Source organism: Electrona antarctica, assembly GCF_951216825.1.
Source record: "Electrona antarctica genome assembly, chromosome: 16".
NCBI lineage: Eukaryota > Metazoa > Chordata > Actinopteri > Myctophiformes > Myctophidae > Electrona > Electrona antarctica.
This window is the reverse complement of record NC_136797.1, coordinates 26,120,561-26,148,017: the sequence shown is the minus strand read 5'-3', so window position 1 is coordinate 26,148,017 and position 27,457 is coordinate 26,120,561. Positions and strand designations below refer to the sequence as shown.

The 27,457-nt window shown below is 40.0% G+C and overlaps 2 protein-coding genes across 2 annotated transcripts in view; both read right to left on the bottom strand.

The window, feature by feature from the left end:
* LOC306939065 (bile salt-activated lipase-like) overlaps positions 1 to 25,470 on the bottom strand; it is a 36,404-nt gene extending 10,934 nt beyond the window's left edge. Inside the window, exon 1 of the mRNA XM_079523534.1 lies at positions 24,973 to 25,470. The gene's annotated coding sequence lies outside the window, so the exon portion shown is untranslated. The remainder of the gene's footprint in view (positions 1 to 24,972) is intronic.
* gfi1b (growth factor independent 1B transcription repressor) lies at positions 15,608 to 21,410 on the bottom strand (the record flags this gene model as incomplete). Its single annotated transcript, XM_079523957.1, has 7 exons — positions 20,977 to 21,410; positions 20,549 to 20,641; positions 20,050 to 20,217; positions 18,908 to 19,134; positions 18,104 to 18,241; positions 17,361 to 17,526; positions 15,608 to 15,825 (listed from the first exon to the last, which is right to left on the bottom strand). Exons 2-7 carry the CDS (start codon positions 20,637 to 20,639, stop codon positions 15,608 to 15,610), a joined length of 1,008 nt encoding a protein of 335 aa, XP_079380083.1. The 5' UTR covers positions 20,640 to 20,641; positions 20,977 to 21,410.
* Positions 25,471 to 27,457: the final 1,987 nt, after the last annotated feature.

The window sequence follows — 27,457 nt, the reverse complement described above, 5'->3', positions numbered from 1 at the left end:
AAATATTGCAGTATCAACACTGCAATGGAAAAAATCTACTTGAGTAAAATTACAAAAGTATTGGCATCAATGGAACGCCCTACCAACTGTCATTAAGACATGTGAATCCCTTGGCTCCTTCAAAACCGCTCTCAAAGGGCACCTATACGGACGGCTGCAATACGAAACTGGCCCCCATAAAATCTGAACACCCCCCACCTCTTTTCCCCCTCATATTATTTTTTCCCTTTTTACCTCCTTTTATGATGATTTCCTGTTTTTGGTTATATAGAAGTGTATATTTGTACGTCTCTACATGTTCTGATGAATTCAAAATGGTGGACCCTATTGTAAACAAGTGTAATGCTTTATGGTGTCGTCCACAGTTAACAGTTTTTGTATTGAGTTGTGCTTGAAATGTACTGTAATTCTGCAAACTGTTAATACTTAAATCAATCAATCAAACAAAATGTACCTAAAGTAACAAAAGTAGAAAGTATTAATTATGCAGAATGTACCATTTCACAAGTTTTCAAAGGACCACCCACATCTCCCTATCTGGGATAATACTGTTTTTAATATTATTACACACAGTAGATGTAAATAAACCAACGCATGCCGGGAGCAACAGGTGATTTTCGCATTTCGGACGTTTGGTGTGTCGGATAAGCGTGCGCACCCCGGTGACGTTCTTGGTGTGGAAGTTGGCCTTGACTGCACTGTGGCTTTGACTGCACTGTGGGACCAGTCCAGATGGGACATCTCTCAAACATCTTTTTGGATGGAAACATTGGAATGGAAACATTTGTTTTTGGATAAGATAAGAATGCAGTTTGTTTGAGAACAATATGATGTAACATCCTCTCACTTAACACAGGCTCCATAAAGGGGTGTGATGTTTGTTTGGTCTGGTTGGGTGAGTGGATATACATACTGTATGTCATGAATCAAATATCGAAGACTTCAAGAACAAAGAACTGACAACATCAAAAGCTTACTCCGATGAATAGGGGGGGACAATTTTATAAGTCAAGTACGGTGTTATAATATTTTGACCAGCACTTTTCAGAAAGTGCAAAATCTTGAAATCAATATATAAAAAAATCAATTACAAATGATTTGGGGGAAAGATAATTCATTTGATTAAAGTTTCTTTATTCTGTTTTTTATGGAAATCTTTCAATAAAATGTTGTATTCATTCATGGTGGCTAGTGTGTGACTGTGAGTGTTCCCCAACCTTTTCTATGCAATTTGAAAATCCTTTCCAAGTTGTGTAGTTGATTTGTAGGCTGTGGTTCTCAAAGTAGGGTCAGAGGGTCAGATCATTTTAACTCTCTTATCTTTAATCCTACATAGATACATAAATAAATAAATAAAACTTTTAATATTGTAACAAAATCTTATTTTGATATTGTGTTAAAATAATATTTTCAGTTGGGAGTCCGCAGCCAAATATACATGAATTTGGGGGTCCTTGACATGAAAAGGGGGCGTCCACGTTGAGAAAAACAAGTACAGACGAGAAAGCCTGTGAATATTATGCTGCTAAAGCTGCAAAATCTACTCCATAGATCAGGGGTTCTCAACCCGTGGGTCGCGACCCCACGGAAATGAAGAGTTTACATATAGTACACATATACACCTTCCCTAATGATTATCTGGTTTCAGTATTTATTTATGGTGTATTGTCTCTATTATTAAGGTTATTGTAGCAGTCAATTTATATTGGGAGTCGGGAGGGGGCGGGGTGGGGGTCCCGAGACACTGCTAAAGCATCTCCGGGGGTCCCCGGCCAAAAACGTTGAGAACACCTGCCATAGATGACCAGCTTACTGTCGATGTCTATGAAACACCAGGTTGTAACAGAGAATGTATTTCGTCGTCGTCATTTCTTTCTACGTCAACCTCGACTGACGTCGAAATATAAAAAAAATGTTTTTTCTGAAAAACCTCATGTTTCTGTATCAGTGGTGCTCAATATTTCATGTCAAGGACCCAAAAAATGATATGTAATTGGCCACCGACCCCCATCTGAAAATATGTTGTTCCAGGAACCCCTCAGAAGCAAAGTTTTGAGGTAAAAATGTTCGCTCTGAAAGAATATATATTCAAAGATTTGTGCCGCATTTTCACGATTTTTCAAAAATACCAGATCTACAAGCTCGTAGCGCGGCACTCAGTGCCGCGCTACACGCGCAACACGTAATTAATGATACAGGTGCTCCTCACACCTGTGTTGCACCGCCAATCCGACCGATATGTGGTTGGTTGGGGCGTTTGAAACCAACGTGTCTGTCTGTGTCCCTTTTGTGTCTATTATGGACATATCTGTATCTGTCAGAGACAGTCAGACCTTGTCCCTTTTTAGTCCAGTAAATAAAGTAAATAAATCCTCTCAGGTTGGACAAAATTGGATTATTTTGTTTCTCAACTGATTCTGACAGGACATTAGGTCTACTAGCCAGGATAAAAAATCTACCCTAATCTGCTGACTGCAAATACCCTAAATTTGCCTTAATCCAATATGGCACCATTGACACCCAATATTTTCTAAATGTCATTATGCTTTAAGTAGCATGTGACGTGTCAAACTAGGGGGTTTTCATGATTCTGAATCCATTCCAAGCATTAGTTTTGCATGAAAAACACTCCTTGGACTAAATTTTACCATAGCCACTTACCCAAATGTGCCCAAAATGTGCTGACCTCATCACATTTGTGATGACGGCTATGGGCTTTAGCCCAAGGAGTGTTTTTTGCGCAAAACTAATGCTTGGAATGGATTCAGCATCATGAAAACGCCCTGGTTTGACATGTCACATGCTACTTGCTAGCATAATGAAACTTTTCAATGGTGGCATATTGGATTAAGGCAAATTTAGGGTAGGCTATTTGCAGTGAGCAGATTAGGGTAGATGTTTCATCCTGGCTAGTAGACCTAATCAGGTGAGAAACAAAATAATCAAATTTTGTCCAACCTCTGCCATTTAACTATTGGACTATTTATGCCCATATGGAGATCCCCATCCCCAATCTGGGAACCCATTGGCAAAACAAATCAACAGTCAGTCAACAGTCTCAAGAGAGTATATGAGATTCCTGATGTCATCAGTATATGGCCATAACCTGTATATCGGCACGCCCATATGGACATATTGTATCAGTGGTTCTGGACAACTGGATATCCATATATGCCACTATGCCTATATGGACATATCGGTCAGATCGGACATTCTGGAGAACCGCATACCGGTAGTAATTTTTTTAACTCGATTTAAAGCTCAAAGAAATACTATGCCATTTATATAGTGGTTGCAAAGGTTGATCATTGCCTGAGGCTGAGTCCTGTGGTGGGAGTACTGGTCTGGTTTTGGTGAATATTAAGTAGTTCTGGGCATTTGTGACTAAATTTGACTGAGGGACTGCCATTGGATTTTTTTGAATTTTCGTTTTTTCACGTCATATGAAAGCAGGGAATCATAGCTTCAAATTGACATATTGGTTGTTCAGTTTGACCCACCAGTTTTGGAGATATGGCTTATAGAGTAATGTCTTGCAGAGAAACAGCGAGTTGAGAAAACAGGCTTGAAAGGTTCACTTCTGTGGTCTCTAACATTACACCTAGCTACATGTTTAAGCATTTATTTTATATTTACATGTCGATTTCAGCTCTGATACTTATTTCAGACATGCTCTAGTATGTGAAGAGTCTGCCTGTGCTATAAACTCATAAAAAAAAAAAAAAAAGTTTTTCTCCTCTGGTGAAAAGCTGGAATTTGCGCGATGGCAGTCTCTCAGTCAAATCTGGTCACATTTGGTGGGGATCACTGGGGGCCATGCATTAAAGAAAAGCGGTAAATAAATCCACAAAACTAGCATAGTTGATACTGTCCAATACTTAGATAGGCAGGGAGGTGAAATTATGACATAACATAATGACCCCGTCAAAAACACCTTGCGTTTGAAATAGACACTCGTGCTTTCCAAGGTGTGATTTGGGGCCCTAAAGATGAATGCAAAATCAATATCAACATCTTAATACAGACCAATACTCAGATAGGGAAATTATGACAGGCAGTTGCTGTTGTCAAAATATCACTCCCCAGTCCAAAAAATCCCTGTGTTGTAAATACACACTCGTGCTTGCTAAGGTGTGATTTGGGCCCTAAAGATGAATACAAAATCAATATCATCTTATTTGTATTGTTGAAATGACACTAGTTAGTAGTTTTGTATTGTTGACCCTCATGCACAAAATGGAACTAGGCCTACTTAATATTCACCAAAACAAGACCAGAACTCCCACCGCGGGACTCAGGGAATCAATTAATATATTTGCAACCACTATATTAGTGGTTTGCAACCATTATATTAGTGGTTTGCAATCACTATATTAGTGAGGCAGGGGAAAAAAACCTTGCGTTTTTTGGGCCCTGGTCGTGGAATGATCTAACCTGACTCCGCCAGATGGGGCAGCAGAGAGTACACTGGGTTCCCCCCTACACAGTGCTGCCTTGATCCCGCCTCTAGCTGCCGCTGATTGGCCAGGCCGTCTGGTGGCCGGAGCATCTAGTCTGCCTCAGAGTTCCCAGATGGGAGCAGGAGGAGGGAACCCAGTGTACTCTCTGCTGCCCCATCTGGCGGAGTCAGGTTAGGAATGATCTACAGACCAGATTAAAATTGGCTTCTTTGATCCCCCTAGTGACTTTTAAGAGGATTGCCTTGGGCACACTCTCCAGCCATTGCTCCTGCTTTGACGAGTAGCAAATGCTGTGATCTTAGTTTTATATTAGCTTAGTAGTCTCATGATGTATTGTTCTTATTAGTCTTTTTATTAGTCTGTATTTGGTTAGCTACTTAGACTCTCTCTGAGCCTCCCTGCGGTTTTTGGTATTACGGATGTCATATGTTTGTCTTTGTCATGTCCTGTATTTGTTGTTACTGGCAGAGCTGTGTAACATTTATTTGCCTCTTCTCTTGGCCAGTGCACACTCGTAAAAGAGACTATGGTCTCAATGTGATTTTACTGGTTAAATAAAGGTTCAATAAAAATAAATATATTAATGGCAAGTATTTCCTACAGCTTTAAGTACAAAAAACGGAACTATAATCCTGGTAGGAACACATTAACATCATCAACTACAAAATAATGCCGGGTAGAAACAATGAATTCTACGTACAGTTCCTAAGCTTTTGATATGTTGTTCAAATTGCATAAACATAACCACCAGAGTAAAGGTATTGATAGCCCCCCACCCCTCCCCTCCCCGTAGATAAAATAGTGCAACTGAAATATTGTTGTTACTGTGCAAGCTGCAATGTACCTTTAGGCCACATGATGGCAGTAAAAAGCTAAAAACGAATGTGACTGAGTGGCTGGCTGCACTTTGCTCAAATCAAAAGCTGCACTGACCTGAATGCACTGAGCTCTCTCACATTGAATACAAATGACAGTAGCCTACCACTCTTTTTCTTAAGTTAGCATTTAGTATTTTATTATGTATATAATCATGTCATTCTAGAGATAAATTAAGCCTATTAAAGAGTGTTATTATTTTGTTACACAGTTGAAATTTATATTCATACAGAGCAGAGCATAGAAAAAAAATTATGAAAAATTAAATAAAGCATCTTTTGAGTAAACTTTTTTAGACTATTTTAGTTAAGGAGAGATGGTACTTTGTTATATAAAGCTAACATTTCTATCCATATAGAAGAGCCATACCTCTACGTACTTCAAATAAATAAGATTTATAAAGCATCTTTAAGTCAACATTTTGACCCCTTTGGGGGATTCAGAATGTGGTCAGCCCTGTGTCAACAAGCCGTTGTGTCCTTAGAGAATATTCCAAAGAAATAATTGTGCATTGTATGTTTACCCAAAATGATGCTTTGAAGAAAGTTTACTGGCGTCAACAGAGGACCGATATTACCTCTTGTGTTTACTTTGATTCTAGTTTGTCCTCTTATAAGTACAGAATGCCTCCAGCTCTTAACTGCGACGGATAATATTACTGCTTGTCCATCTCGCCATGCAGTCGCCACAGACATGCATTCACCTTCATTCAATGTTTGGGTTTCTGTCAAATATATCACATATATCAAATATATCACACACACATCATGTGTGTGTGTACGCACGCACACGCACACGCACACGCACACACACACACACACACACACACACACACACACACACACACACACACACACACACACACACACACACACACACTAGCAATGCCAAGCTATAGTGTATTTAATTCCCTTGAGCTATACCATAATACATTTAAAACAAAAAAGACAGACAGATAAAATTTTTGAGTACTTCCTGTGAGGAGTTATGAGGTTCTGTGCTTTGTGGGCGATAGAGGCCACATGGGGACTGACAATCTGTTTAGTACTCTCCCTGTGTGTGTGTGTGTGTGTGTGTGTGTGTGTGTGTGTGTGTGTGTGTGTGTGTGTGTGTGTGTGTGTGTGTGTGTGTGTGTGTGTATTATACCGTCAGACTGGAACCCTGGGCTCTCAGATTAGACCAGAGCTTGGTGCTATATCAGAGGTGAAAAGTACATTTACTCAAGTATGGTACTTAAGTTAAAAGATTAGGTACTTCTATCACTTCACTATACTACTCCACTACATTTATTTGAAAACTTTAGTTACCAGTTACTTTGAACCGATTTGAATAAAAGCACCATACATTAACCATTTGGGCCCTATTGAAACTTTGGCTATTTGAAAATAACCGACCTACAAGCTCACAATGCGTGCTTGTAGATCTGCTATCTAGTATTTTATACATTATTTGAAAACTTGTGAAATGGGACATTCTGCAAAATGAGTGCTTTTAGTACTTAGTACATATTATACAATTTGTGCCAATATTATTTTGTACTTTTACTCGAGTCAATTTTGAATAGAGGACTTTTACTTTACGTAACAGAGTAAGGCCTGACTCACACCTTCGCAACAGATTGATGTATGCTTGTTGTATGAGACTTATTGACTGATGCAAGCTCACAATGCATTTCCAATGGGAGTCACATGGTTTGACACAACATTTGTGTTGAATGAGGGGGTGGGGGGCAGTCGAAACACAGCCGAAAGCCGTACAACACAAATGTTGTGTCAAACCATGTGACTTCCATTGGAAATGCATTGGGGCAAGATGTAAACAAACCCTTTGCATACATCTAGCATGCATCAATGTTGTATGCTAGATGTAAAGGTCCTAAGTCGGGCCTAAGTCTACATTGCAGTATTGATACTTTTACTTAAGTACAAATAAAAATGTTGTACTTATTCCACCACTGCTGGGCTCTCATGATTAGGCCAGAGCGTGGTGCTGCTAATCTCAGTGCAAGTCCTGCCCGTTCCTCCCTGTCACTGGGTCAGTGTGTTCCAACCGTCGCAGTGTGGAGGGGCCATGATAAGCTCTGGAGGCCTGCTGCTGGCCCCAGATTTCACTCGGAAGGAGGTCTCTCACTTTCTCTGTTATAAGCTTCCTCTGACTGACTGTCTGTCTGTCTCTCCCTTCTTTAACCCATTTAGGCCCGACGTCGAAATTTAAAGAATGTCTTCAAAATCCTGACAGTTTTCTGAAAAACCTTATGTTTCTGTATCAGTGGTGCTCAATATTTCATGTCAAGGACCCCACAAATTATATGTAATGTGCCTCCGCCGCCCCATCTGAAAATGTGTTGTTCGAGGGACCTCCCCAGAAGCAAAGATTTGAGTTAAAATGTTCACTCTGTAATAATATATAAAGATTTGAGGCACATTTTCACGTTTTTTCCAAAATAGCTAAATTATAACAATGTTTAAAACACCAAAAGGGGTTCCCGCCTAAAATGGGTTAACAGTCTCTGTGCTATACTGTAAACCCGCAGCTGATTATATGAGTCAGTGTGTGTGTATGTGTGTGTGTGTGGGGGGGAGGAAATCCATGCCTTCTGCTTTTGATATCCTCCCGCTGGACATTAATTCGTATGGCCGGTTGGAATATGCATTATCCCTGCTTCTGGTGGTCAAGACTGAATTAAATACATAGCATTTCATCATGGACATGAACCGGAAAACGCATATGTTGGTCATTTGTGTTTCCGCTCTTCTGGAAACCTGGGACTATATATACACTTGAGCACAGAGCCTATAACAGCAGCATAATGCAAGGTCACTCTCAACGTGCCACGATGCGACACATTGTGAGCTTGCAGAGGTGCTATTTGTTGTACAACAAAGTATAGTAGAGATCAAAATAGGGTGCATTTTGCATCCCAAAGCGCGGTTTATAGTTAAGGGACACAATAAAACAACAACCTCTGCATCCACGGGATGCACTATACTGTACTCGGCATGTACAGTAAAAAATCACACCCGTGTGAACTGAGTGGTGTAAGGTTTTATATAGCATGATCAGCTGTGGTCTGACGTAATGTCTGACGTAATGAAATAAGGTAAGGTATTATGTAGCCTGATCAGCTCTGATCTGACGTAATGAAATCACACCCGGATGTGATTTCACAACTGGCTTTTTCTGTGCAGAGAAAATGACCATGGTTGCTACGGTCATCCAGTTCACCCGGGTGTGATTTAATTACGTCAGAAATTATTTTGAACATAGCAACCATGCTCATTTTTTTCTGCACACAAAAGCCAGTTGTAGGAGTGGTTTACACCACTCAAAAATAATACACGTAAAAAATAAATGCAATATTTTGCTAGCTTTAGTTACTGTATAATAATCATTTCTTCTTCTGTTTTCTACATCAATATAACAACATTTAACCATATTAAATGAAATGGGAGTTAAATGCTGCAATTTGTAAAAATGGTAAAATATGACCAAAATATGACGTCGTTGAAGTGGGACTCATAAGAATGTCCCTGGGACTCATCTAAAAGACCATCCCTGCATCCTGGGACTCATTACATTGAAAACCTGTTTACATCACTGATACTGTATAGGCCTTAAGTGCTTATTAAGAAAGTAAAAAAAGAAAAGAAATCTAACACTGGTTGTTTCCGTATTTGACATGGGGAAGAAGGGGGGGGGGGTCTATGTCATACAGTTCCCTAATCAAGTGTTATCAGTCATACTCATACAGTATACAGTATGTCAATCATCTTCTGTGCACAGTCATGAGGAGGAAATGTGCTGACAGCAGCCTTTTTCTTTTTAACTATATCTGTTGTCTGCCTGTCCCAGTAGAATGAATTAGATCAGTATACGTCGACTCGAAACAGCTCGAAACAAATGATATTTATATTGCCTTCTCCACTTTTGGTCATACAGTCGGCCTACCCCACTGAATATAATAAGCTGAATTTTGATGTTGTGTTAAAGGGTAAATATACTTTTGGGATTTAACAGGGTGACACATGGTTCTCGTGAAGTCACAGGGGTCGTTTTTTTGCCACTTGAACGAAATAATCCCTATTCTGGGGGGGAAGGGGGGGGGGGGGGTACACTTGCCAAAAAAAGCAGATCTACAAGCTCAACGGATTCGCATTGTGGTTGCAACCTGCTGTGAGCTTAGATTGTGTGACGAGGTTTGGCGTGGATGGAAAAAAGCGGTCCAAGTACAGTTACCATAGCTCTGTTTTACTAAAACAGAATAGAGGGTTTAATGGAAGGAGGGGAATGCGTGGGGGAGCTCCCAGCATGCCTCAGGCTACACACACTGCAACCTTCCAGGTCAGAAGAAGACTGCTTTGCATATTGCTCATTTGCAAGTCAAATACACCTGTGCACCCCATCATTTGACTTACTGTATGTGTGTGCGCGCACATGTGTGCGCGCACGTGTGTGTGTGTGTGTGCGTGCGTGCGTGCGTGCACGTGCTTGCTGTCTGCTGTGTCTTTGGATTGCGTGTGTGTTGTGTCTGAGTCATGATTTTTGCGTTGGGTGGAACAGATTTGACTGATTCTTCTCTTTTTCTGTTACTGTGGTCGTCTGGGTTGAAACTGTTTTCAGTATCAGATTCTGCCGCACAGTAAAACCCTGAGTGATTATCAAACTCAGAGAGTACAACATGTAACCAGATGGACCAGTAATAGAAATTGTACATTATTTTGTAGACTCTCTCTGTGTTATACGTTATTGTATGCTATTTTAATGTGTAAATATAGTCTACTGATCAGGCAGCGACTAGCTAACAAGTAACAACTCGGTCTGCATCTGAATTCACGAATCTGCTGTATAAAAAGTTCAAAAAGTTCAAATGTAATTCCAGGTTTTTGTATCACAAAATGCTTTGATTTCAGGATAATTATTATTATTGTTCAAATATAACAAGGAGATTATTTTTTTTAAATAAAGAACGGATGGATGTACACTTAGTATATTGCCTACAGTACATTTCTAAAATTATATTTATATAATGTTAAACTGAATTTTACAATTGAAAAAGTGAACCCAGGTGTTAGTTTGTGTGTGCGTGCGTATGCGTGTGTGCCCGTATGTGTGTGTGTGTCCTCTCTACAGGACCCATATCCTGTTTGTATTGTCCCACCCACCTTGATCCGACCTCTGCCATTGGTTACCTGTGCAGGATTGTGATTTGCCCTGTCTCGTCACACCAGGATGTGACAAGTCTAACTGTTCCCTGGTACAACAAACGGACCCTGTTGCCCAGGTAATCTAAACAGGATTTGCATAGAGACCTCAGATTTGTTTACCAGCTAAACCAGACGGTGGGTTTTCATGTGCCTCTCTGTGGCTCATGTAACACTGATTTCTGCACCAGAAACACCTGGCGGGTCACGGTCACCAACTCATACACACTGTAGCCTACAATCCTCACAGTGTCATTTAAAGGTAGTGTAAAGTGATTTTCTTTGATTAGGCCTGACGTCGAAATAAAAAAAAACGTTGACTCTGAAAGAATATATATTCAAAGATTTGTGCCGCATTTTTACGATTTTTCAAAAATAGCTAAAGTATAACATAATGCTTAGTTAAAACACCAAAAGTGGGTTCCCGTCCAGAATGGGTTAAAATGAGTGTTAAAAACCTCCCTCTCCATGTCTCTCCAGCTTTTTATTAAATAGAAAATGCATATTCAAGAAACTGAAACTGGGATAGCAATTTTATCCAATCAGGATAGAGAACGCAGTCAGGAATCAGGATACAGGTTAAACAAGTGGAATTGTAAGTGATGACACAAAGAAATGAGCAGACAAAATTGGAAATGGGACACTATGAACATTAAGCTCATGAATAGCTACTCTCTCCTGAGTCCTGATTGGCTGACATTTTGCCACCTACCTGAAAATGTCAGGTACAGTAGGTGTTACTATCAGAATATAGTGACCTTTTAACAAAACACTTTTTTGTTTTAACCAAAAAAATATCACTTACTCTACCTTTAAAGGTATATTCAGTGATTTGACTTAATCTAAATATCACTTATTTTTTCTTTTTTTCTGGATAATCCTCCCTACTATAGAGTGTACTGACCATATAAGGAGTTCCTCCCTGTCCCCAGTGAGCCCCTGGGGTCAAAAAACCCTAGTTTCAGTTTTGGTGGCAGGTGGCAAAGCCTTCATCCAATCAGGATGAGAGGGCCTTCCTCCAATCATGATCGAGTGGGGGCGGGCCTTGGTGCACATGCTGTTGGCCTGTTGCACTTCCCCCCACTGTAGAGCGTGCATGTGCACATTTTGTTACCGGGGCGGACTGGGTGGTTTTCCAAATCACTCAAATCACTGAATGCTCCTTTAACCACTTAATTGATCGGGGTCCCCTCAGGGGTCTAATCCGCTCCGTTTCCCCTTTCTTCTAATCTACACCAAATGTCTTAGCTGAAAATAGCCCATCTATCATTCTACAAGCTTGGAGATCTGCAAAAACAAATAGCTGAATATTCTATTCCACAGACTAGAGAGGGTTTACAGTACATTATGTTTCAAAATTCTGAAAGTTGGAGATAAAAAAGTGCACCTGTAATGCAGTGGTTCCCAAACTGTTTTAGCTCAGTGCCCAAAAAAAGAAATTAGACGTTTGCCCGGGACCCAAACTAGTGAAGATAGCAGATCTACAAGCTCACGCTCTTTTAGTTGTCTTCTTGAATTAGACTTCACCGGTGGGAAAAAGTATTCACATTTTTTACTTAAGTAAAAGTATCAATAATGCAATGTAGACATAAAAGCCTATACTCTGTTACAAGAAAAAGTCCAGAATTTAACATTTACTACAGTAAAAGTGCAAAAGTATTGGCATCAAAAGTAGAAAGTACTAATTACGCAGAATGTCTAATTTCACAAGTTTTAAAATGTATAAAATGTATAAAAAATCTTTTGAAAATAGCCAAAGTGTGTGTGTGTGTGTGTATAGAAGGCTGAAGTGGTTATTAATGTATGTTTTGTAATAATAATCAATCTACAATAATCTACAATAATCTACAAATCAAATAACTAGTTTTCAATTAACTGTAGTAGAGTAAAAAGTATAACATTTGCCTCTGAAATGTATGTATTAGTGGAGTAGAAGTAAAAGTACTGACAATTGGAAATACTCCAGTAAAGTAAAAGTACCTCAAAAATCGTACTCAAGTACAGTACTTATGAATGCACTTAGTTACTTTCCACCAACAACAGATTTGAGGTCAATGACATGGTTGACTATTGACTATGATGACTATTATTACTAAGTAATGAGGTTTTCTTTACTTTCTCAAAACATCTCCAATCAGAGTCTATTGTACTAATTAAAGGAAAGGTGTTACAGATATTGAGATGTACTGTATGACAGAAGAGGGTGAAATGCTGACCCTACACAATCATATTATTTTGTTGCAGAACCCTTGTAATGTCCTATGCTGTCAATGGCTCCAATAGAGTCACAGGCTCCAATTAATTATTTTCATTAGTTCCCTATTCATAGCCACAGGATACACACCTGTCAGCCCTATTTTGGGCAGGCAAAAGTTTGTAGATTTTTGTACAACAAATTGAACGACCAATATCATTAATTCATGAAGAAATTACATCCAAAAGAAGAAATATGGAGAAACAAGGTTCCTGTACATTAGCGACGATTTGCTTTCATTTCTGACTTGGTACAGTTTGTGCCAGATTGAAATAGGCTAAATGATGATGTGATTTGCCTGGAGCATGCAACTTATTGGCCTAACAGGCTCCTGTGTTTGAGGAAGGTGGTGAGTCTTCGTGAGAGCTTAGGACGTGTTTGCTGAGGTAAATCCAATGGAACGGATGGGTGTGGCGATGACAGTTTGTCTAAGGATTCAATCTTCTTCTTCTCCTCACCCCTGGCTGTTTCCAGTTAATCCTACGGTGTGCTCTGGACATAAGAAACAGTCAAGCCTCCACTCCAGGCGCAGCCCGTAAAGATCCTCATAATCTACACACGAAGATCACTGGTTTGCAAAGTGGGATCAGAGGACCTCCCTGGGATCCTTGAGGGGCTTAAGCTCTGCTTTAGGTTTTGGTTATTCTAAAATAGCTGATCGACAAGCTCTGCTATTTTAAAAGAAATCTTGAAACATCCTGGCAAAGCGTCTCTCATAGGGGACTCCCGACTCCCTGGCACAAAATCTTTTCGAACGGTCAAAAACATATCAATATGGGGGGGGGGGGTCCTTGACATGAAAATGTTTGAGAACCACCGACTTTGATGATAATGATTTCAGCGAGGTTAAATAACAATTAAGCAAACATATTAACCCATTTTGGGGCGGGAACCCCTTTTGGTGTTAGCATTATGTTATGCTTTAGCTATTGAAAAATAGCAGATCTACAAGCTCATAGCGCGCCACCGAGTGGCGCGCTACGAACTTGTAGGTCTGCTATTTTTGAAAAATCGAAGAACGACCGACATGGAAACATAGCTTTTTCAGAAAACTGTCAGGATGTAGAAGACATTTTTAGAATCTGATCTCAGGTCAAAAAATGGGTTAAAGGACACACAAAAAAACGAAGTTGTAAATCACAGAAGAGACAAAAACCGTATGCTTTTGAAATCTACCTGAAGTCTACGTAAACATAACAGACTAATACCTGCATAACATTTTGCTGGAGTGGACCATTCTTCTCCTGTGACTGAGCTGGCAGCTCTGCCTGGTATTTGCATGGCGTTCCAGGGATATATTTGAATGATTCATCACCACTGTACATATTATCTCTGGTTCCACAAGAGATTTCGACCCGAGGCTACAGAGTCAGTTAAGAGTTCTATGACATCCTGCTTCTGGGAAAGAGAAAGAGACACGCAAAAATGACACAGAAAGAACAGCGATAAAATTATGTTTACTGTGCAATCTCATCTCCCTAAACAAACTGGGCTCATGGATTTCAACATGTAGCCTGACTTGGGATCATACACGTAGATATCGTGCGCATATTATTACGGATATCCTTTATATCATTTTTTTGTTATCGTTTTACTATTTGCTGCCGTGTTGAGGAACCAAAACCAAATAATTTTACTTATACTGTATGTACGTTTGTACTTGTATTTGTACGCAAGATGCAACAATACAAATCTTGAATCACTGTCATTGTATCACTGCAATATTTATTTTAATTTTACTGTAGTAATTCATACAATTAGAAACATTTGTTTTTAATACCATCCTTTATTTAGTGTATATCAATTCCACCACAAAGCACCGCATCAAATAGCATTTCAAAATAAATAAATTATACAAAAAGGTGTTTTCCTTGCAGTTAAGATCAAGCGATGCCGGTTCATGCATGTCTCCCTTTCATAAATGTCATATCTTACAAGGCAAACGTTAATAGCCTCGTGATACAGATGCACTTTTAATTTCATGAAAACGTCCCTGTCAAAATAATTATTCACATTTGCTTATTGTCGTATCTTATCCTTTCGCAAGCTCAAAGACACCATATAAATAAAGTTTTACTCTAAATGTAACCACTTAAACGCTATATATTTCCTTGACTGGGGTCCTCAGGGTCTTCACTTGGTTCCCTCCATTTCCTCTCTACACCAGGTCTACAAGCTCACAATGCATTGCAACGTCACACATTGTGAGCTTGTAGATCTGTGTAATATGTCAAACATTTAGACTACTGGATGAAATTCAACAGTGTCACCATGAAAGAAGGTGATGCGTAAATAACAACGTAATGGGTAGATTTTAAAATGTTGGTGCATTTACTGATACAGTAGTAAGAGTCTAAAAGCCATTTCCATCTAATCGATGAGAAGCAGACAGAATGTGTCATTGAATATAACCGACACAAATAGAATCATGTCAAAACAAAACAAAACAAAACAAAACACATACTGTAAATATGTGTACATTGAGGTCAATGGCACAGTGGTGTCGCCAGTCAGCCTCCGCACATTGCAGTTAATGAATTGCATTTTATAGCGCTTTTCCAAGTGCTCAAAGCGCTTTACAATGGTTCATTCATTCATACATTGGGAGGTGAAGCGGCGAACAGTCGACGCCAGAGTCCTCACTTCCCACATTCACACACCAATGGTGGCAAGCTCACACCGACCAACTCATTGGAGGCAATGTAGGGTTCAGTGTCTTGCCCAAGGACACTTCGACATGTGGACAGGAGGAGCCGGGATTCGAACCGCCGACCCAGGGATCATTGGACGACCTGCTCTACCTCCTGAGCCACAGTTCATCCGTGACTGGCCTGAATTTGGCATTGAATGCCCATGACAGGCTTGCCGTGCTGGCTCTCGTGGTGTCTACGGAGATCCACTTTGCGCTGGAAACCTTTGGCACAAATGTCACAGCCAAAAGGTTTGAAGCCTGTGTGTTTCCTGCTGTGGGTGATTAGGTTGGAGCTTTGACTGAAGGCCTTTCCACACACTTGACATTTATGGGGCTTTTCGCCTGTACGAAACAAAACACAATAACAGAAGCATGTTGAATGCAATTTATTCATTTTGAACGTGATCATAAAACATTTCTCAGAATTATGATCTGCTCTGCGACAGACAGCATCATTTCCACATGCCTCAATTGAGTTCTGATAACATGAATTTAACCCATATTAAGACCTGAGGTCAATTCTTAAACAGTTTTCCTCAGTGGTTCTTACACTTTCAAGAACCCCCAAAATATTTTCTTCCAGGGACCCCGGAAGCTAGCCTATACCCAGAAGCAATGATTTTAATTAAAAATGTTCGCTTTAAAAATATACTATATTCAAAGATTTGCACAAATGTTCACGACTTTTTCTACAAGCATACTAGTATAAGCTTATATATCCGCTATTTTTGAATAGCCAACCAATGTGATAGCCAACCTATATATATATATAGTTAAACAACACATGCTGCCCTGTTGAAACAGAAATAGCTGTGCTATGAAGATAGTTTGTATTAATCTTGTAAGGCAAAGAATCATGCCTTTGTTCAGATTTGTCTCACTGTACATTCATTACAGAGACATGTGACGGCACACAGTTCCTTTCAGAGGCCTCTCTGCGAAGCAGGAAAACCAGATATGCAAATACCCAGGACATTTGTTTAACTTTCCTTTTCTGATTTATCAGTCTGTTATATTACTCCTGGAAGCATCTCCCATTTTGTGCACTTGGAAAGCAGAAGAGAAGAGTCGTAACAGAGTAACTTATCCACTGTTAATGACCTAAAGAATGACTGGATATTTGTAACATCACTGCTTATTCCCTCAAATAAACTTGCCCTCCAGTACTACAATATGCATAGAGTGTATACTGCATAGTATGTATAAAGACAGTACACACTTTATTTGCTATACAAATAAAGTTGATAAACGTATCATTACTATTATTACGTGTCGCGAGACCATATATGGAGGCGTGATGTCACGAGGCGTGACCATATATGGAGGCGTGATGTCACAAGGCGTGACCATATATGTAGGTGTGATGTCATGACGCGTGACCATATATGGAGGCGTGGGGTGACTAACTAACTGACGGACAGGAGATGCAGGTTTTCATATAATACACTATTGTAGTGTAGTGTACATTACGTTGCGTTTGTGTGTGTGCGTGCTTGCGTGTGTGCTAGCCTGGCTAATAAGCCAGACTCAAATCACACTGTCGTGTGGTATTTGAGTCTGGAGATGCTGTGTATGGATCTTGTTTCCCGAGGGGCGGGTTCAAACATTTTCTCTTTGACGCAATTGGTCAGAGCTACTGTCAGTCAAAGGTCTCAAGCATTGAACGTCACTGTACCAAAGCCCGCCCATATTGCATACCGTGTCCCGATTGGCCACACCAGTTCTCTGGTGTAGGAAATGGGCGTACAATTGAGCCTCTCCAGACCGTAATCCGCCGGCAGGCAATTTTTTTTGCCAATGGCTGATTCGGTCTGGCTTATTAGCCAGGCTACGTGTGTGCATGCGTGCATGCGTGCATGTGCATGCGTGCGTGTTACCTGTGTGAATGTAGGTGTGTTTCTTCATGTCAGACTTCTGATGGAACCTCTTGCCACAGAAGTGGCAGGGGTACGGCCTGGTGTCAGAGTGGATCAGCAGATGCGTGGACAGAGTGGAGGAGCGCTTGAACGTCTTTCCACACATCTTGCACTCAAAACATTTCTCCTGGTCAGAGACAAACGCACGCACAGCCATTACAACCTCAGTCTCAACGCCTCTCCGACTCTTCAGAGGTCCAGGACATGAAATTCATTTTCAGGTGGGTCAGCAATTTCATCCAGTCAAAGATTTCCTTTTTTTTCCTTTTTGTGTATCTGTGGTTTGTTTGTTTCATCACTCCTCATTTCACACACATTTATCCTGTATTGGTTCTCTCTTCTGATTGGATTAATATCCTGGCCTGAACATTTTATTTTCATAAAGAGCTGAAGAGATGGAGAGACCCCTGTTACACTGAACAAACAACTCTATATAGCAATGACTGCTATAAGAATATAGAGGGATGCAACGTTTACTTGTCAGGTCTTAATGGGTTACATACAAGGTTAGTGTGAGTCAAACACGTAAATGAGCACTCTGGATTTTACACTCCCGATCCCGACAGCCTTTACTGCATGTCACCCCCCCATCTCTCTCCCCATTTCCTGTCAGCCTACTGTCTGTCCCTCCATAAAATAAAGGCGAAAGCCACAAATAAACATTAAAAAAAAGAAAAAGAATGAGCTGCGAGTTGTTCTCGTACCTGGGAGTGGACGTTCATGTGTTGCTCCAGGCTGACTGCGTGGCCGAAGGTTTTTCTGCAGATGCTGCAGCCGTAAGGTCGCGTCCCACTGTGAGACCTCCTCACGTGAACCTCCAGTCCATGAGGGGTTGAGAAAACCTAAGATGGAGTCAATAATATAAGAACTGAGTGATTGACTCAAATAAACATTAATGCACACTGCTATACCAACCATGCATGTTGCATTTACCCTGTCTAATATTGCCCTTCTAAATGATGGGCACTACAGTATATGTATTTTTTTTTTTTTAAGATTTTTTAAAGGAGATGGGGGAAGACACGTGGCAAAGGCTGTCGGGATCGGGAGTGGAACCCGCGGCATGCCGTCAGGCTTGGCATATGTGTCTTTTTAGACATGGTTATAAAGTATTGTTTTTGCTTTGTTTTACACTACACTACAATTTTCCAGCACTACATTTTAGACCTACAAGCTCGTAGCGCGGCACCGAGTGCCGCGCTACGTACGAGCTTGTAGGTCTGCTATTTTTGAAAAATCGTGAAAATGTGGCGCAAATCTTTATATATATTCTTTCAGAGCGAACGTTTTTAGCTCAAATCTTTGCTTCTGGGGGGGGTCCCTGAAACAACATATTTTCATATGGGGCCGGTGGCCAATTACATATATTTTTGGAGTCCTCAACATGAAATATTGAGCACCACTGAATATAGAAACATAGGTATTTCAGAAAACTGTAAGAAGACATTTGTTTAATTTCGACGTCAGGCCTAAATGGGTTAAATGTGTCATACATCTGATAGGCTCACCTTTTCACAGGTGATACAGTGGTACGTGTTGGAGGTGGGTGAATAGTGGGTGCTGCAGTCCAGAGGTTGTTGTGGTTGAGGATGGGTGACATGGGTGCCATACAGACTGCTTGGGTGCTGTAGAACAGTGTTGCTGAAACCCATCTGCCGGATATCATAGGAAGAAGACACTTGTTCCCACGCATATGTGGGCTTGAAGTAGGGAGGGAATTCTGCCATGTGGGGTTCTGGGGGAAAACACAAATGGAACACACACACACACACACACACACACACACACACACACACACACACACACACACACACACACATTGGCCATCGTCTTTTATGCAGTGGTCCTCAAACATTTTCATGTTAAGAATGCCCCAATCGAAATTATTACAATATCCAATTATCTTAAAGGGGAATACCACTCATTTTCAACATTTTACTATGTCATTAATATACCTTAGAGTTGCCGGAGGTCTGAAAAAAAATCAGTAACATTCTGAAGTACATCTCAGTGATATCACAATGATGATGTACTTCATAATTTCATTTTTTTCAGACCTCCAGTTCAGAATTTTAATTATTTCCACACTAACTCCAAGGTATATTAATGACATAGTAAAATGTTGAAAATGAGTGGTATTCCCCTTTAAGACCGTCAATGGCTTTGTACTCGCAGAGCAGCCAGTCTGCCTGTCTCAGTCTCGAGTGTCAGCTGTTAGTGGGGAGCGGGGCTTACCATCTACTTTCACCAGCAAAACAAAAGTGAAAAATGTAAAAATTCAGCAATGAGTTCAATATAAAAAATATAATAATGTAATATATATATATATATATATATATATATATATATATCAGTATCGGACGATATGACCCTGCAAATAATCGGAGCTAGGTCAGAATTGCAATATTGTGCATGTCTAGTTTATATTATTAATAATAAGTGTGAGAACTACTGATTTAGAAGGCATTTGTCAAATCTGCCTCAGGTTGCAATGGGTCAATGGGCGAATGTTTTTTTTTGTGTGTATTATATTTGTTGCCAAGTTTCAAGGTCTGTACTGTCAACAGCACAGCTGGTACTGTACATGTAGCATTGTAGCAACATTGAGGCCATTATACTGAAAGTGTCACACGTACTGTACTGTACATACCAGACAAGTAGTATGGCTGTGCAGGGGGTCTGCTTGGTTCTGGGTGGACTGGTAGGGGACACTCCAGCTCTGGTTCCTCCTTGCCAAATGAAAACCCCACTGACGGGGATCTTTCTGATGGGGCTCGTTCTGGAGATTCTGTGCTGTGCTTTTCAGATGGGACTTCTGCTAATGTGTCATAAATATACACATTTAAATTATTAACAGATGGATTCCTTCAATATATAAACGTATGCACATTTTGCACATTTTACACACACACACACACACACACACACACACACACACACACACACACACACACACACACACACACACACACACACACACACACACACACACACACACACACACACACACACACACACACACACACACACACACACACACACACACACACACGATTATCTTTAGCTTGGCTAGTGTGTCCAAACAAACGTAGCTGAATAGCACTATATCCAATAATAGAGTGTTAAATGCTTATAAACCTTCATCATACCTGTATGTACAGGAGTCCTTGGTTCATCATATGACCGGTGCACATTGTAAGACGCGCACCTTTTGTTTTTTACCAGGAATGATCGTGGCATGTCTATCAGAGAGAGGGCCACAAATTTGTTTAAAAAGCCATCTTAAAATATGCAAATAAAAGCACAATTGCCAATCAGTAATAGGACTCATAAACTAGAAATAATATTAACCTAAGACGTAGGCCATAAAAGAGATTAAAACTTTAAACGTTCCTTCAAATATTAGTTGCTGATACACTTCTATTATTAAATTAATGTCAAAATGTAAATTGGACCCCCAAATATTGTTCATTATCATCATAATAGCCGGCAATGGATTTTCCGGCAATCAAGAGTAAAACTATTTAAATGTATACATGAACAGAAGGATCACAACAAAATATCATTATTAACTCACCTGAATTTGTCAATCCGGCAGTTGTGGATTTTATAATTTCCCCTTTTTTGCCTTGGAAATGATTCAGTCCAAAAATACTCCGTCAAATCTTCCCTCAAGAGTCAGAAACTAAAGCACTGTAAACTGCGCCACTAAACCACTAAACCATCAAACTAGACCGCTGTAAGCCATCACTACTAAACCACTGTACACACTTTCAAACTAACGCGCTGTCAACTATCAAACTAGTACTGTAACCCATCAAACTAAACTACAAAACTAACTGTAAACGATCAAACTAAACCACTGTATAAACTGCCAAACTAAACCACAGTAAAGCTCAAACCACTGTAAAGCATCAAACTCAAGCACTGTAACCCATCCACCTGTTGCTCTTCATGTCTCCTCCCTGATTTCCAATCAGATAGGCTAATACTGCACTCTCAAACTCCTCCGTGCTCATTGAACCCGGAGAGCTCTGCGGCCAAAGGGAGTTGCAAATACAACCCCCAGAGTTAAATTGGCAATCCAAGTTTTTTTGAGTGCGTGGCCTCGAATCTGTTTTCAACCAATGCGGACCTTGCAGGGCATGTTTTGACCTCAGATTTCGTAACAGTTAACTTACAAACTGACTCAAACTTATCTAGGAGAAAATATGATTAAAAAGTTAATTTTAAAATTCTCAAGTTGTAATATTGCTGGGCTTCATCCTTCATTCAAGAGTGAGAACTGTAAATTATTTACATTTCCTAGAAACAAAAAAAAACAATAATAATAATAATTAGTAATATAATTAGTATTAGTGATGATGATACATTCATAATGTAAAAACATACTTCTCAAGTTATAATAAAAAGGAAAAGAAAATCAATCCTTACAAAATTGCATATAGGCTAACTTAGGCTATGTTTGATTTACAAGATTTTGGTAGGGCTATCCATACTGTTGTGTTGTGTGTGTAAGATTTAACTAACCTAAAGTAAAGCCACAAGAACAGCACCTCCTAGATACACATACCAAACCAGTCTGGCTCACTCTTGTTTGTACTATTCTGTATTACTTGCAGGTTATTAATATTCATTAGTTCCTAACAGATTTTGCCTTCACTTCAAATACAAATCGCTTAGCAGCCTAAAGTAGTGGCACAAAGTCCAAATGACTTAACAAGGTATTTTAAACATCAGAGTAAAATAATATTCTGTAGTATTTTCTGTACACAAGAGAGACTGGTAAATTATCAAGAAGAAATGAATCATGCATACAACTACAGTTGGGTGAAACGGGCAAAAGTCTGACATCTTGTGGTTGTTGGTAGATGTTGCATGCACAAATTATGTTGAGTACTTCATGGCTATATAGAAAATAGGAAATGTAGAAGCATCAACCATCAGACTTCCACTTGTTATCTTGTTCCAAAAAGGGAGGAAATTGTATCATTCCGTTTTGATTGATTAATGAAAGCAGGTCAATACAAAAGAAATGCTACTTTGTGGATGAAACCATGAAAAGCACAACACTTGTTTACATCAGGGTCCACCGTTTTCAATTCATCATAACAAATAAAGACGTACAAATATACACTTCTATGGAAAAAACAGGAAATCATCATATAAAGAAAGTAAAAAGGGTATTACGGTATGGGGAAAGGGGAGTGGGTGGGTGGGGGGGGGGACTCAGATTGTTTTACCGGGGCCAGTTTCGAATTGCAGTCGACCGTAGGTGCTCTTTGAGAGCGGTTTTGAATTAAGGAGTCAAGGGAGTCACATTTCTTAATGGCTGTTGGTAGGGCGTTACACATTTTAGTGGCAAATTAATTTAATCCCTTGTTTGAGCCGAATCTGGGTTGCACGTGGTTTGTTGAACTCCCTCTGGTGATGTGAGTGTGGACTTCGTTGACATTAAGAAAGTATTTAGACAGGTACATGGGTATATTGGTGCATGGTGTAGCGAATCTTGTAGACCAGGCCCATTGCAAGATGTACTCTGTTGTCAACCCTAAGCCATTGAGATGGGTTCTGGCCTCTGGGAGTGAGGCCAAGTAGTAGCCTGACCAGTTTGTTTTGGGAAGGCTGGAGCCTTGTTTTAAGGGCCTTTGAGGTGCTGTGGTACCAAGAAGTGCATGCATATAGCCGAAGAAACCTTGTACGAGGGCTCCTGTTAGGGTCTTCATTCACTCTAATAAACTCTAACAAACCCCATTTGATTTGGTAATGGCTTCTGACAATTTGACAACATATTGACCTTTCAATCATAATTTAGTTAATATTAAAAAAATGCCCTCTGCCATTCTATGTATTTATTGTCTCCACCAGGCCGAAGGCATGGGGAGAGAGTATGTTTTGCACTCCGTCTGTCCGTCCGTGTGTTCGTGTGTCCGTCCTTCCGTCTGTGAACAGCTAATCTCCGGCACCGTTAACCCGGTCAATGCCAAATTTTGCACACACACTCCCTGGAGGCCAACGATGAACCTCTGCCCCAAAATGTCCAGAACGGCCTGTTATAGCGCCACCAGGAGGCCGCTTTGTTTAAAACAAGTTTTTGGACAGTACACCTACAGATTTTGTCCAAACATCACGCAAATTGGTACACAGTCTCTCTAGAGCCATTCAATGTCTTTCACATTTCTCAGACTCCATCCTGATTGGCTAAGATTGGCTTCCAAAGTTCGCAGGAGTGCTCAGTTTCAAACAAAATGCTGCAAATCATGAACACATCGTGAAATTGTGCACGCACATTCCCACTAGGCCGAGGAGGAAATGCCACATGAACATTTTCAACTCGGCCTCATGGTGGCGCTATAACTGGCCGAAAAGTGTTTTTACCTCTAACTGCACGGATCTGTGGATAACTTTGTATGCCAACTCCCTAGAGGCCAAGGAAAAACCTTTGCCTGGAATTTTTCACATCTGCTCTTTATAGCGCCACCAGGAGGCCGACATATGTAAAACACATTTTCTAATATTACTCCTTCAGATTTTATCCAAATTTCACGCAAATCGGTACACATGCTCTTCATAGTCATGTGATCAAGACGGGTTTGTTTGATTTCTCATAATCCACCCTCATTGGCTACGATTGGCTTCTAAACTTTTCAGGAGTAGCCCGCTTTGTACCCGTTTTGTACAAATTGCCACAACTACTCAACGCAGCGTCCGATTGTGGTGAAAATGTGCATGCATATTCCCACTAGGCTTTGGAAGAAATGCCACTTGACAGTTTTCAAATCAGCCTCATGGTGGCGCTACAACAGGCCAAGCCGTGTCTCACACACATGTTTATATTGCTCCTAAACATTTTGCCAAACATCACACACACTCCTATCCTCCTGGTGGAGACCTGTGCCCAGAAGGGCACTTTTTCTAGTTTATTCTGTATCTTTTTTCATGTCGTCTGTAATAGGCCTATATAAAACTCACAAATAAATCATAAACAAATAACTATAAGATGACCTTTCAGATCAGTATTCATTGCAGCTACTGTACATTAGCACGAAGAGAATAGATAGAAGCCTGGAAGATGCAGATGTGATATAAACCTTCATAAAAAATAAATAATGGAACCAGTTATAGAACAAGTTCTTTGGAAAGGGGGCTTGATTGGAGCTTCATCATGGACAAGACAGTTCACAAAACAGACTTGTTCTAGCTCTTGCCTCTTGTAAAAATGTGGGATATTCAAAGTAACGGAGATTGAGTATAGAAATTAGTCGATAGAGGGCGCCATTACATTATGTTACAATTAAGCGAGGTCATAATGTTGATGTCTGTGCATTGTGAACACGCAAAATGGAGCAGGATTCAACATGAATTCATCTAGGAACATTCTCTCATGACAATTTAAAGGAAAACGGGTCAAATCCTTGGCCCAACATTATCAATTTATCATGGATGATTTCATGCAAATAGCCTTGCAGTGCACGGGTAAAGACTTGATGAATGTAGGCGTGTGAAGTCTTCCTGTGTTTGCTATGTGACCGTTTGTTGACTTGTTTTTGTTCATGTCAGTCAACTAACTTACCCATTATGTTCGTGGTTCAGAGGTGAGACTTGATCCTGTGCTTTGATCCCTGTAAATCCCGTAGAGAGATGCAGGACGGTGAACGTATAATAGGCTAGCCTGTAGGCTATGTTACTGGTATTAACTGTTAACATTTACATCATCATGTCTGCAAGTCAGTTTTCAGCCTCGGAGACCCCTAGCCAGCCCTGCCAGCCTGAATCGAGCAGAGATCGCGGTCTGAGTCTCAAACGCCATGGTGTTTTAGGCTTCTATGGTTCACATGACGCTACTTCATGACATTCAGGTTTCAGGTGTTTAAGATAGCCTGGCCCCAGGCAGGCCCCCAGCCCTGAATCGCTAGCCACGCCCATTACAAATATATATAATATAATAATGAAGTGAGGCAGGCTATGCAGTATGCAGACTGACTACCCCCAAATAAAATAAACTGGAGCACTCGTGACTCGACTGGTCTGCACATTGCATGTTCTTTTTGAGGTGAGCAGTGAGCACACTGTCTCCAACATTTGTCCCTGTCTGTTGTGGCGCTGTTGAGCTTCACACTATAGCTATGCATGATGGGAAGCTTTTGGAGTTTTTAGAGTAACCAGTCTTTATCACAGCAACAGAGCAACTGACATTTCTGCCACTCATCAATCAATATAAGAAAGCTGATATTTTAGACTAGGTCTTCAAAAAAAAATAAAGTATGCAAGTAACAGTCTAAGGGTGGGGGGCTCTATCATTACTGATTCCAAATGGCCACCAACGTAATCAAAAAGGTCAACCATAGAACAAGATTCCTTTACAGGATCTCCTCACTGGTCAACAAAAACACCTTGAAGACCTTAAAACAGGAGCCCTTGTACAGGGTTTCTTTGACTATGCATGCACCTCCTGGTACCACAGCACCTCAAAGGCCCTTAAAACCAGGCTCCAGACTTGAATGAATGAATGGTTTATCTCGATCTTATGCCGTTACAATGCCAGTACATTACAAGATGAATCATGTTTTAAACTCATATGACATGATCGAAAAGGTATAGGCGGAAGCTGGGAGCTTATTAGTGCCTATCCTTAATACATTGTACAGTTGTAAGAGGAATTTAAAATGAAAACAAAAACAAAACAAAAAACAAAGACAAAGACAAAGACAAACAAAAAACAACAAAAAACAACAAAAAACAACTAACAAACAAACAGTCAGAGAAGAAGAAGAAACACATTATTGAACACAGTAATCAAACAGTAGGCCTACAAAAATAAAACTCAAGCAGTTCAATCAATAATGCTTCAGTCATTCACTTTTGTATTTGTCCAATATAGCATTTTTGAGCCTTTTTTTGAATTGTATAATGTTTTTACTTTGTTTAATTGTTTAATTGTACCCCGCGAACGGAGATACACATACTTTTCAGTGTGGTACTACTACTAGGTTGTTTGAAGTTTAGTACCCCTCTCAGCTCGTACCTCCCGTCCCTATCCCTGAACCAATTTTGGATGTTATCTGGAAGAAGTTTCTGTCTGGCTTTATATAATATTTGTGCTGTTTTGTGGTCTATTAAATCAAAGAATTTGAATGTGTGTGAGTTCAAGAAGAGTTGATTGGTGTGTTCGTGAAATCCTACATTGTTGACTAGTCTTATTGTTGAAGGTTACTTCTGTAGGTATTACCCCACCGAGTGTTCATAGAGTCAAAGTTTAGAACTCGTCTTGTTTTGCCCAAGATACCAATGCTTCTCGCTAGTTTAGAGCGGATGTAAGTTATGTGAGGTTTCCAGGAAAACTTATGATCTATTATCACCCCTAAAAATTTGTTGTCAAAGACTCTTTCTAATATAATACTATCGATCTTTAACTCAATATGCGTATTCATCAATGTTTTTTGTTTGCCGAAGACCATGTATTTGGGTTTTTTTAGATTAAGTGAAAGTTTATTTTGATCAAACAATTTTTTTAATTTGTCCAGTTCAGTTGAGACCACCTCAAGTAGCTCTTGAATGTTCTCTCCTGAGCAAAATATATTAGTATCATCAGCAAAAATGACGAATTTCATTATACTTGAAGCCCTACATATATCATTAATGTATAATATAAACAGTTTCGGCCCCAGTATTGAGCCCTTCGGCACCCCGCACGTGATAGGTGAGCAGTTTGATCGGTGCTCACCCATCTGAACATATTGTTGTCTATTTGTTATGTAACTTCTTAACCAATTTAGTTCTACCTCTCTAATTCCGTATCTCTCCATTTTTGTAATCATTATTTCGTGGTCTATCGTATCAAATGCCTTTTTGAGGTCAATGAACACTCCTACTGCATAGTTTTTGTTATCAACTGAGCTGGTTAGATCCTCTGTTAAATCAATTAGAGCCATTGATGTTGATCGATTTGTACGGAACCCATATTGACTATCCGTCAGTAACTGATGTTTGTCGATAAAGCTGTTTAACCGTACGTCAAAAAGTTTTTCAATAATTTTTGAGAATTGGGGCAGCAAGGA